The following is a 10,642-nucleotide window of genomic DNA, read 5'->3' on the forward strand; positions in this document are numbered from 1 at the left end:
CTAACCTCAGTAATGAGTAAACTAATGGAAATGCTTCTTAAGCGAAGGATAGTGAGATTTCTAGAATTGAATGGACTGGAAGACCTGAGGCAGCATGGTTTTACGAGAGGCAGGTCTTGTCAGACAAATCTGATTGATTTCGTTGACTGGGTGACCAAACAGTTGGATATGGGAGGGGCGCTGATGTAGTTTACTTGGACTTTAGCAAAACCTTCGAACGGTGCCGCATAGGAGATTGATAAATAAACTAAATGCATGTGGTATAGACCCTAAAGTGACAAATTGGATTAAAAACTGGTTAAGTGGAAGGAGACAAAGGGCAGTGGTAAATGGAGTATACTCAGAGGAAAAGGATGTTGTAAGTGGAGTGCAGCAGGTATCTGTCCTTGAGTCGGCTCTATTTAACATATTTGTGAGTGATATTATGGAAGGACTGTCTGGCAAAGTTTGCCTTTTTGTAAATGATACCAAGCTCTATAATAGGGTAGACACCCCAGAGGGTGTGGATAACATGAGGAGGGATCTGGTGAAGCTTGAAGAATGGGCAAGCAACTGGCAACTAAGATTTAATGCTAAAAAATGTAGAGTCATGCACTTGGGCTGCAAAAATCAAGGAGAAAGGTATAAGAGATGAGGAACTTTTGTGTACGGAAGAAGAGTGGGACTTGGGGGTGATTGTGTCTGATGATCTCAAGGTGGCAAAACAGATAGAAAAGGTGACGGTCAAAGCCAGGAAGATGCTTGGGTGCTTAACCCTTTCAGGACCAAGGGACATATTTGTCCCATAACTTTAAAATCCTATAAATTTTGATTGGGATAGTCTACAGTTCTAAATTTGATATGTACGGATTCCATATGATACTGCCTTTATGTAAACAAACTGGTTCCGACATTCATTCATTAGCGTCGTTGCCAGATTGACGAGAAGATTCACTTGCCACACTGTCCATAAGCCAGAAGTTTGATTTATTTTTTTTTTTTTAATGATATTTCACAAAAAAAATCAATTTTTTGGCATCTGCAAGCCCTTTTTACCATAAAAATGTCGTCAAACCCACAAAAATTGGCCTACGATCCTTATGGTCCTGAAAGGGTTAAAGAGAAGAATGGCCAGTAGGAAAAGGGAGGTGATAATGCTGCTGTATAAGTCTTTGGTGAGGCCTCATTTGGAATACTGTGTGCAATTTTGGAGACTGTACCTTCAAAAATATATAACTAGAATGGTGTCGGTCCAGAGGGCTGCTACAAAGTTGGTTAGTGGCCTTTATCATAAATTGTATGGGGACAGACTTAGAGAACTTAATATGTATACTCTAGAGGAAAGAAGGGAGAGAAGGGATATGATAGAATATGTTAAAATAGCTCTGTGGTGTTAATATACAGGTGAGTCTTTTTCAAATGAAGGAAAACTCAAGAAGGAGAAGGGCATAGGATGAAGTTAAGAGGTGATAAGCTCAGGAGTAATGTAAGAAAATACTTGTTTACAGAAAGGGTGGTAGACGCGTGGAATGGTCTCCCGGTGGAGGTGGTGGAGACGAAGACTGTATCTGAATTCAACAAAGCATTGGACAGGCATGTGGGATCTCTTAGGGAGAAGAGAAGATAATGGATAGTGGAGAAGGGCAGACTGGATGTGCCATTAAGCCTTTATCTGCCAACATGCTTCTATGTTTCTTTGTTTCTATTTGCTTCAGGGGAGGAGAAGGGATCAGGACAGGAGGAGGGCACTGGAAACACTCTGGTACTATCTATAGGTTAACCAGGTACTAGCTAAGATTCAGACCTAGTTACCTCCACAGCAAAGCATAGAAACATGATGGCAGATAAAGGCCAAATGGCCCATCCAGTCTGCCCATCTGCAGTAATTATTATCTCTTCCTCTAGTCTAAGAGATCCCACATGCCTATCCCAGGCTTTCTTGAAATCAGACACAGTCTCTGTCTCTACCAGGAGACTGTTCCACACATCTACCACCCTTTCTGTAAAAATTATTTCCTTAGATTATTCCTGAGCCTATCACCTCTTAACTTCATCATTTGCCCTCTCATTCCAAAGCTTCCTTTCAAATGAAAGGGACACGATTCATGTGCATTTACACCACGTAGGTATTTAAACATCTCAATCATATCTCCCCTCTCCCGCCTTTCCTCCAAAGTATACAGATTGAGATAGGACAGCCCTTATGCTGGAGAAGAGGAGTAGCCTAATGGTTAGTGCAGTGGGCTGAGAACTTGGGGAACTGGGTTTGGCTCCCATTGCAGCTCCTTGGGACTCTGGGCAAGTGTTGTAACCTCCATTGTCCCAGGTACAAAATCCTTAGATTATGGGCCTATAAGAACACAGAAAGTACCTGCATATAATAAATGTAAACTTCTTTGATTGTACCACACAAAAGCTATATATCAAATCTCATTACCCTTTAGCTGCTTACTTAACTAGTTAGTGGGGTGAATATCGATCTCCTCCACGGCTCTATCCATGATCCGTTCACAAATCACCCCAGTATTAACTGGACAATGCAGGGGTGGTCAGTAGTTGTATTCAGTGGCACTGTCCAGTTAAGTGCCACTGAATATCAGTGCTAAGATGGACATAAGCAATTTAATTGGGCAGGAGCTTTTCCAGCCTGGTTAAATCACTTTGAAAATCAGGGGGGTAACATTATTTTTTTAAACCCCAATAAACATAAAACATACACACTTAAGCAAAGCTACCTAAGCCACAGTGGAGTTGAGGAGGTTCAGCAGCCTGAGAACCAGGGGGAATCGGGTTTAATTCCCACTACAGTTCTTGTGACTCTGGGCAAGTCACTTAACCCTTCACTGCCCCAGGTACAAAATAAGTACCTATAATGTGTAAACCACTTCGATTATAACCACAGAAAGGCAGTATATCAAATCCTAATCCCTTGCCTTTAACAATATAACAAAATAGAAAGGGTCATTCCAACAAAGAATCGACGAGAAGGAGGCTCAAATAAATGTACTTTCGCTCATAAAATAAAATATATTTATTTTCTTGCTTTAAAAAGAGGGGGAAGGGTATTCCACAAATTAGGGTCAAAGTATAAGAAAGCAAAAATGCAAAAAAATATCTTCTGATAGGTGAATAGTCGGAAACCCCTGATTAGACACAATTCCAAGGTACCAACTTCTCTCATATCAGTATCTTGTGTCCTTCCAGTGAAATACGCTTCAGTGCAAAGACACAACCAGTGCCTCATTCTTCCTACAATTAATTGCCAGGCCGCTCTCAGCACTCCAATCAGATAAGCAATGAAAATGAGTAGCAAGATTAAATGATTGAATGTCATCAATAGGGATAAAAAGACAGACCAGTAAGATGATATCAGCATGCAACTGAAAATATCAAGCACATAGAGAAAATATCTGTAAGCTAAAAAGAATGGCTAAAAGAGCTAAGTTGTGGAACCCCAAATCCCAAGGAATACAATTCAGACAATGGCTAGGCATCCAGCAGTTTAGACCTATTCAAAATGCCTGTAGCTGTTGAATATCTGGGGCTCTTCAATCACTTTCCCTAAAGAGGGTATATTAAACACTGAGTGAAAATTATCCAGCTTAGGCCCCCTTTTACTGCGGCCCGGAGCACTAAATGCTCTGACACTGCTCCACTCACAGAAATTCTATGAGCATCAGAGGCTGCAGTAGAAACCTATACCGTGGCTTAGTAAAAGGGGGGGGGGGGGGATTAGTTAGGTCTGAAGTCTGTTATGACAATTTAAGGAAGCCTGGGAATGTTCTACTCCCCAATAATGCATTTATGATAAATCTGACAAAGACTGCAAATTTATTTGCTTTTGATTTGTTGCTTTGATGTGATGAACATGGGTGAGATGGATGGCATTAGTCAGATTAAGTTTCTGAACTTTGACTCTCTGATATTCAGCCAGCAACAGTGTTTTGGGGTTGGTTTGTTTTTAATGCTAGTTAACCATTGCTAGTTAAATTAACCCCCAATGTTCAGTGCCCTGACAGCACTAGCACTGAATATTGGGGGCTAATTTCAGGTGGGCTGGGTGCTGGAGCTTATGCGAGACCAGCGGATATTTAACCAGGGTCTATATAAGAGTTATATAGCCCTGTCAGACTATTAAGCTGAAGTCCGCATATCTTTTTTTTTTTTTTTTACAAAAGAGCCTCCAAGCCCCTCTTGCCTCCTTGGCAATGTTCCTTTCCCTGCCCCCTTATTTAAACTCTCAGATACAGCTCTTCTGCACAGGCCCAGTACAACTTCCGATCTCCAGAGCTCATGAGCAGTTGTTATATTTAAACACCCAATATGGATGCAGCTGTTGTGCAGCTGTATTCTGACCATAGGCACAGGACATACACTAACATAACAGATGCACAAATTACTACCGGCAGCTCCAGACCTGCCAGAAAATTTGACCCAGTAAGAGGTGGGGATTCACTTCTGTTCATTACAAGGAGTGCTCATTTTAATACTTATGAGCTCCTTGTAATGCATTTGCATAGGGTTCTCGGAAGCTGCAATCGTGATTGGTAAAGGCCCCCGAAAATCCTTTTGAGAATCTCCCCCTCAAAGTTAAGAGTTCTGTCTCTTACAGTATTGAAATCCAAGCTAAAAGGCCACTTTCATGAAGCTGCTTTCAACTCTTAACTCCCACTTAGAGAATGACACAAGGACAAATTTTTCCCCTTTCCCATGGGAACTCATTTGCCTGTCCCGGCGAGTTCTTTTCCTGTCCTTTCCCCATTCCTGCACGCTCTGTCCTCATCAAACACTTTAAAATCATAAGTGTTCAAGGCTTGTGTGGTTAAGGCAGAGCTTACAGGAATGGGGCAGGGACAATGACAAAACTCACGGGGACAGGATGGAGAAATTGAGTTCCTGTGGGGATGGGGAAAAATTTGTCCCATGTCTTTCTCTACTCCCACTCACTGCTGCCTGGCTGGCCCGGAACCTTCTCTCTGAAGTCAAAATTGACGTGGGGGGGGGGGAAGGCTTGTAGGCCAGCCGCTTGTGCAGTCGCTGCAAGCACCTTCCCTGTCTCTGTTGCTGCATCGGTGGTGGCAACGGGGGAATGGAGCATGGCAGGGTCAGAGGGGGAGGGAGGGAGGAGGGTAATGGAACGTAGCAGCTTCGGAGGTGGGGCAGGGAGGCAGGGAGAAATCTGCGGTGGCGGTGGCTTCAGTGAGGAGAGCAAGCAGGGAGAGTTCCCAGGCCAGCTCACGTACCCTCAACAGGCGGCCCGCATACTCCCTGGAGTACCTAGGTTGAGAAACACTGCCCTTAATGACAAGAGCCACTTTCATTTGTGAACAACATGCAAAATTTAGAAAAATAATTTAAAATGTAATATCATAAATCATTAGTATAATATATGTTGTATGTTTTTTATTTTATATTATTGTTTTTTGTAAAACTGCCTAATTATAGGCAGTTAAATCTTTTAAATAAATAAATTAGTGTGCATTCTCTAACCTACACCGAATACAAGCATGGCTCTTCCTACTTCTATGTATTTTTAGAACATAAAAATGGCTCTTGCTGTGCTCAACACTGGGCACAGTTGCCGTGACTCACAGTAAAGCCCCCAGTCCCAAGATAAATCCCACTACAGAACTAGCCATGGCCTAAGCCAGGCTAGTGTGATTATATGTAAAACAAAAATTGTACTAGTAGAATTCCTTACAGATAGATTATATTTATCTATCTTATAAATCTCCACAGTTAAACCCTTTTTTTTTTTTGGGGGGGGGGGAGGAGATAGATCTTGTATGTATTTTGACAGTTGATTGATTGTTTTTGTTTTTTTTGTTGTTTTAATCCTGCTGGGGTCTCCAACTATAAAACTAAAAACAAAACATGAAAATGCACAGGTACTGTTTCTAGGTATACACATCATCTTTCCTGCATCAGGCTTTTCAGGTAACCAACCCAGAAACATCACCTCTACAGATTTGATATAGCCTAATAGAAGATAAACCTCTTATTGTGAAAGCTTTTATGCAACAGGAAGCGGTTTGCTACCCTCCCCTCGCCCCGCCCCATTCTCACTCATCATATTCTCCTAAGAGATTTAATATTTTATGGAGGCTGACATCTTCCACCTCCCCCATACCTGTAATAGCGATCATCTCTGTAGGGTGTCAAGTCTTCCTTTAATTCCTTGTACGTTTCTTGTACCCTTTTGCAGAATTCTTTCAGCTCATTGCAAAGAGGGTTTTCAAAAGATGGATAATCCGTATCCATTTTGCTCCTTTCTTTTAGCGATGAGAGGGAAGTGGGGAGTAAATGGCAGACTGCAGCTGCTGGATTTCCTAATAATCCATAGGCAAATGTGTAGATGCTGCCTTCTCCGTTTTCTTCCTCTTTTTATGACATCTTTGCTGTACTCTTTCCGTGAAATGAGATCAGGCTGCTTTCTCCTGGTGCTACAAAGACTTGGACCTGGATTATTTAGAATTCAAGGCATGAATCGCAAAAGGATGGAAGGGGAGTCACGTGACAGCTTGCTGCTGAGCAGCTGTGTGCAGCGACAACTCCCAGGGCAGAACAGCTAATTTAACCCTTTCTTTAATACAACAGCCTTTTTGCTGGCATCAACCCAGCAGACATTAAAGATTTGTATAAGACGAGGAAAGACTATCTGCACTTTTCTCCCATAGCACAGACCAACATAATGTATAACTAACCCAGTTATAAAATGCATAATAGTTTGAATTTTTTAAATTCTTTCCAGCCAAAGCCAAAGAAACAAATATTTTAAATATCCAATGGAATGTTGGCCTGAAATGATATACAACTGGTTGAAAACGTCTGTCCATCTCGGGCTTAAATAACTCTCTAAAATTTAATAGGATGGTGGTGTGGGGGGAGGGGGGGAGGGTTCAGCAAGGAAAATATACCTTGAGTTTGAAAATGGGCCAGAGTTTCAGTCCTAATGAGAGGATGGTGGATGGGTAAAGATCAAACCCCTCCGCAACAATAAAGCTACATTAGACTTGGAGCTTTCCAAGCAAAGCTATAGCATATTTGCCATTTATTCTATTAGGCAGATGAAAGAGACCATTAAAACCCCTAAAGTTTCACACAGAAGTAACCCCCCTTTTACAAAACCATAGCGTGGTTTTTAGCATCTGCCATGGTGGTAACAGCTCTGATGCTCATAGGAATTCTATGAGTGTTGGAGCTGTTACCGCCGTGGCTGGCTCTAAAAAGGGGGGGGGGGGGGAGGAGTAATGGGATTTATTTTCCACAATGCATATGCACACTTATGTGGATCCAGCAAAAAATACCTCCTGAAAATTTGATGTAGATTGGATGGAAAAGGTTTTAGTGGCATAATTTTCACTGTGTATTCATGGAATATATGGATTCCTTCCCCTCTTCCCTCCCAAAAAAAAATACTCTTTTCATGATCTTCATAGACTATTTGTTAAGTCCTGAGAATGTGCTTTGGACCAGATGCAAAATGTATTCAGTAGTGTAATTGAGTCTGCATCTTTAGTATATGGATACTTAGCTGTTATGGCCTCTTCTTCTCAATTTGCCTTACCATGATACTCAGAAACCTCACATACTGTATCTGTTAAAAGATTGGTGTGGACTGGTTGCAAATTTCAAAAGTTATATACATAATTCAATGTTTATATACTCATGGAATATATGAATTCTAAGGATATACCCCTTTCATGATCTTTGTGGACTTCTTGGCATGTTCTGAACATTTGATATGAATCAGATGCAAATAAAAAAGGGGGTAATAACTACATGTATATATTTATGGTAGGTATTAAGTGAATTCCCCCTCCCCTCAAAAATCATGCCTATCAGAATCCATATATATTTCCTATCCTGATAATTTGTGGATCAGATGAAAGAGTGACCAAGATGACAAACAGGATGGAACTTCTATAAAACGAAAGGGTAAAGAGGTTAGGGATTTTCAGCTTGCTTGAAAAAGAGGCAGCTGAGGGGAGATATGATGAGGTCTACAAAATCATGAGTGGTGTAAAATTTGTATAAGTGAATAATTGTTTTACTCTATCAAAAATTACAAAGACTAGGGGACATTCAATGCAGTTCCAGAGAAATACTGTACTTTTAAAACCAATAGAAGGAAATATTTTTTCACTCACAGAATCGTTAAACTCTGTAATTAATAGCCAAAGGATGTAGTAACAGTGGTTAACCTATTGGGTTAAAAAAACAGTTTGAACAAGTTTCCAAGTTTATTAAATAGTTTGATTTATCGCCTATTCAAAATTCTAGGCGATGTACAAATTGTTCAAAAATTTAGGTAACATATCATTTAAACATACAATAATTTGGGTAAGAAAAGTAAACTTATTTAAATAGATATAAATACATTTAGGTGAGATATTTCTACGTATAATAATAAAACAAAAGGGAAGTCCTATAATGGACCGGCCACCCAGACATGGCAACAGAGCAGTGGAGCATCTTACAGGGTACTACAGTGAACTTCACATAAAGGGTGCCAGATAAACCAGTTAAACAAGTTTCTGGAAGAATAGTTCATAGTCTGCTATTGAGACAGACATGAGGAGAGCCACTGCTTGCCTTGGAACTGGTTGCATGGAATGTTGCTACTATTTAGATTTCTGCCAGATACTTGTGACCTGGATTGACCGCTGTTGGAAACAGGATACTGGACTAGATGGATTATTGGTATGACCCAGTATGGCTATTCTTAAGTTCCTAATATTATTTGATGACAGAATTGCAAAACAGTTTTTGGGTGATATAACTGCATGAATATATGGTCCCCTAAACAAAGCTCCATTCATGAACCTCATGGATTCCTGGACATTTTCAAGAAATTTGAAGTGGATCAGATATAATATTGGGGGGTGGGGGGGGGGGGTGCTGAAACATTCTCAGCCCCAACCATCTTCCTAAATTCTGAGCATTATTTTGCCACTGTAGCTGAAAAAGAGTGTTATTTTATTTTGCAAAGTGCCAATTTGCAGAATTGTAATGCTATGTTTTGACATTGTTTCAGATCATTGATTGAACCATGTCAACAAAAAGTGTGGAATTTTTAAGTGTGGAGCTCTGAGCCATCATGAAGTTCCTATTCCTGCAGAAGAAAACTCCAAAGGAAATCCATGAATGCATGATGCAAACATTGAGTGACAAAGGCCCATCATACTCCACAGTGAAGAAGTGGTGTGTAAACATGCAGCAAGTTCTGGAAGGCCTCAAAGAGTGTCAACTCCTGAAATTGTTGACCATATCTATGACCTGATTTTGGCAGATTGACAAATATTGGCTAAAACAATTGCTGAGACACTACAGATATCCAGGGAATGTGCTGGGTGTATAATCCACGAGTAGCTGGGTATGTAAAAACTGTCAGCCAAGTGGGTGCCCAAATGTATGAATGCTGACAAGAAACAACATCAAGTAGACACTTCGAAGTTGATTTTGCAACATTTTCAGTGAGCTGGTCTCAACTTTTTGGAATGACTAGTTACTGTTGATGATCCAGAGAAAAAACAACAGCCCATGCACTTCAAGAGTAGATGGGACAAACAGGTGGGAGTGCTGCAAGGTTATGCATGACAGAGGAGTAGACCAGGGAGGGAGGGTTCTTGTGTGGGCAGACTTGTTGGGCCGCCGGCCCTCTTCTGCTGTCATACTCTATGTTTCTATGTAAGGCCAAGGAAATTGAAGACCCAAAAGTCAGCAGGAAAGTTCATGGCCACAGTGTTTTGGGATCATGAAGGTGTTGTAATGACTGACAATCTTCAAAGGGGCCAAACAGTTAATGCAAAATACTTCTGTATATTGCTGTGCCTACTAAAGGGGGCATTGAAAGAAAACAGGAGAGGGAAGCTGCAGAAAGGAGTTCTCTTTTTGCAAGACAATGCAACTGCTCACAAGGCTGGCAAAATGATTAATGTTTTGACACAGTTGGGGTTTTAGTACACAGACCATCCACCCTACTCACCAGATCAAGGGCATAGCGATGGGAGCTGCTATGGGTTCTGATATTGCTAATCTATATGTTGCAAACTTTGAAAAGATCTATCTAAATGACTGTCCTTTTCAAGAGCAGATTTGTCTTCACAAAAGATATATAGATGACATATATATCCTATGGTGTGGCAGCCAGGAATCTTTGAACATTTTTTACCACTGGCTAAATATGAAAGACAAGAACTTACCTTTTAAGAGTTTCCATCATGATCAGGAAATTAACTTTCTTGATTAATTGATTAAGAAAGACACGTGGAGGGGCATTTTCAAAACATACATCTAAGGCCAATTTGGACGTAAGGCGCTAGATGTCCAAAGTTGGCAGTAAGAAAATGCCTATTTTTGAAAGGCAAACCATTATACATCTAGAAATAATTAAAAAAAAAAAAAATCCTCTATCTGGACATTCAGGCCATTGGGATGTCCAGACCACCAGGACATCTATCTTTATACCACATTTTCAACCAAAATTTCATCCAAGTCCCAAACGCTCAGAAAGAGACCACTTGGACATGGGAGGGGCCAGTCCTATAATGGACCGGCCACCCAGACATGGCAACAGAGGAGTGGAGCATCTTACAGAGTACTACAGTGAACTTCACATAAAGGGTGCCAGATAAACCAATCACCAGAACTCCCTTATAGG

At 40.8% G+C, this 10,642-nt stretch overlaps 1 protein-coding gene across 1 annotated transcript in view; it reads right to left on the bottom strand.

Annotated features, from left to right (window-relative positions):
• TMEM181 (transmembrane protein 181) overlaps positions 1-6,447 on the bottom strand; it is a 126,391-nt gene extending 119,944 nt beyond the window's left edge. The window contains exon 1 of the mRNA XM_033937788.1: positions 6,110-6,447. Within this exon, the coding sequence (XP_033793679.1) occupies positions 6,110-6,240 (131 nt within the window). The 5' untranslated portion in view covers positions 6,241-6,447. The remainder of the gene's footprint in view (positions 1-6,109) is intronic.
• Between the last annotated feature and the right edge of the window lie 4,195 nt (positions 6,448-10,642).

The sequence above is a fragment of the Geotrypetes seraphini genome, chromosome 3 (genome assembly GCF_902459505.1).
Source record: "Geotrypetes seraphini chromosome 3, aGeoSer1.1, whole genome shotgun sequence".
In the NCBI taxonomy this organism is placed as follows: domain Eukaryota; kingdom Metazoa; phylum Chordata; class Amphibia; order Gymnophiona; family Dermophiidae; genus Geotrypetes; species Geotrypetes seraphini.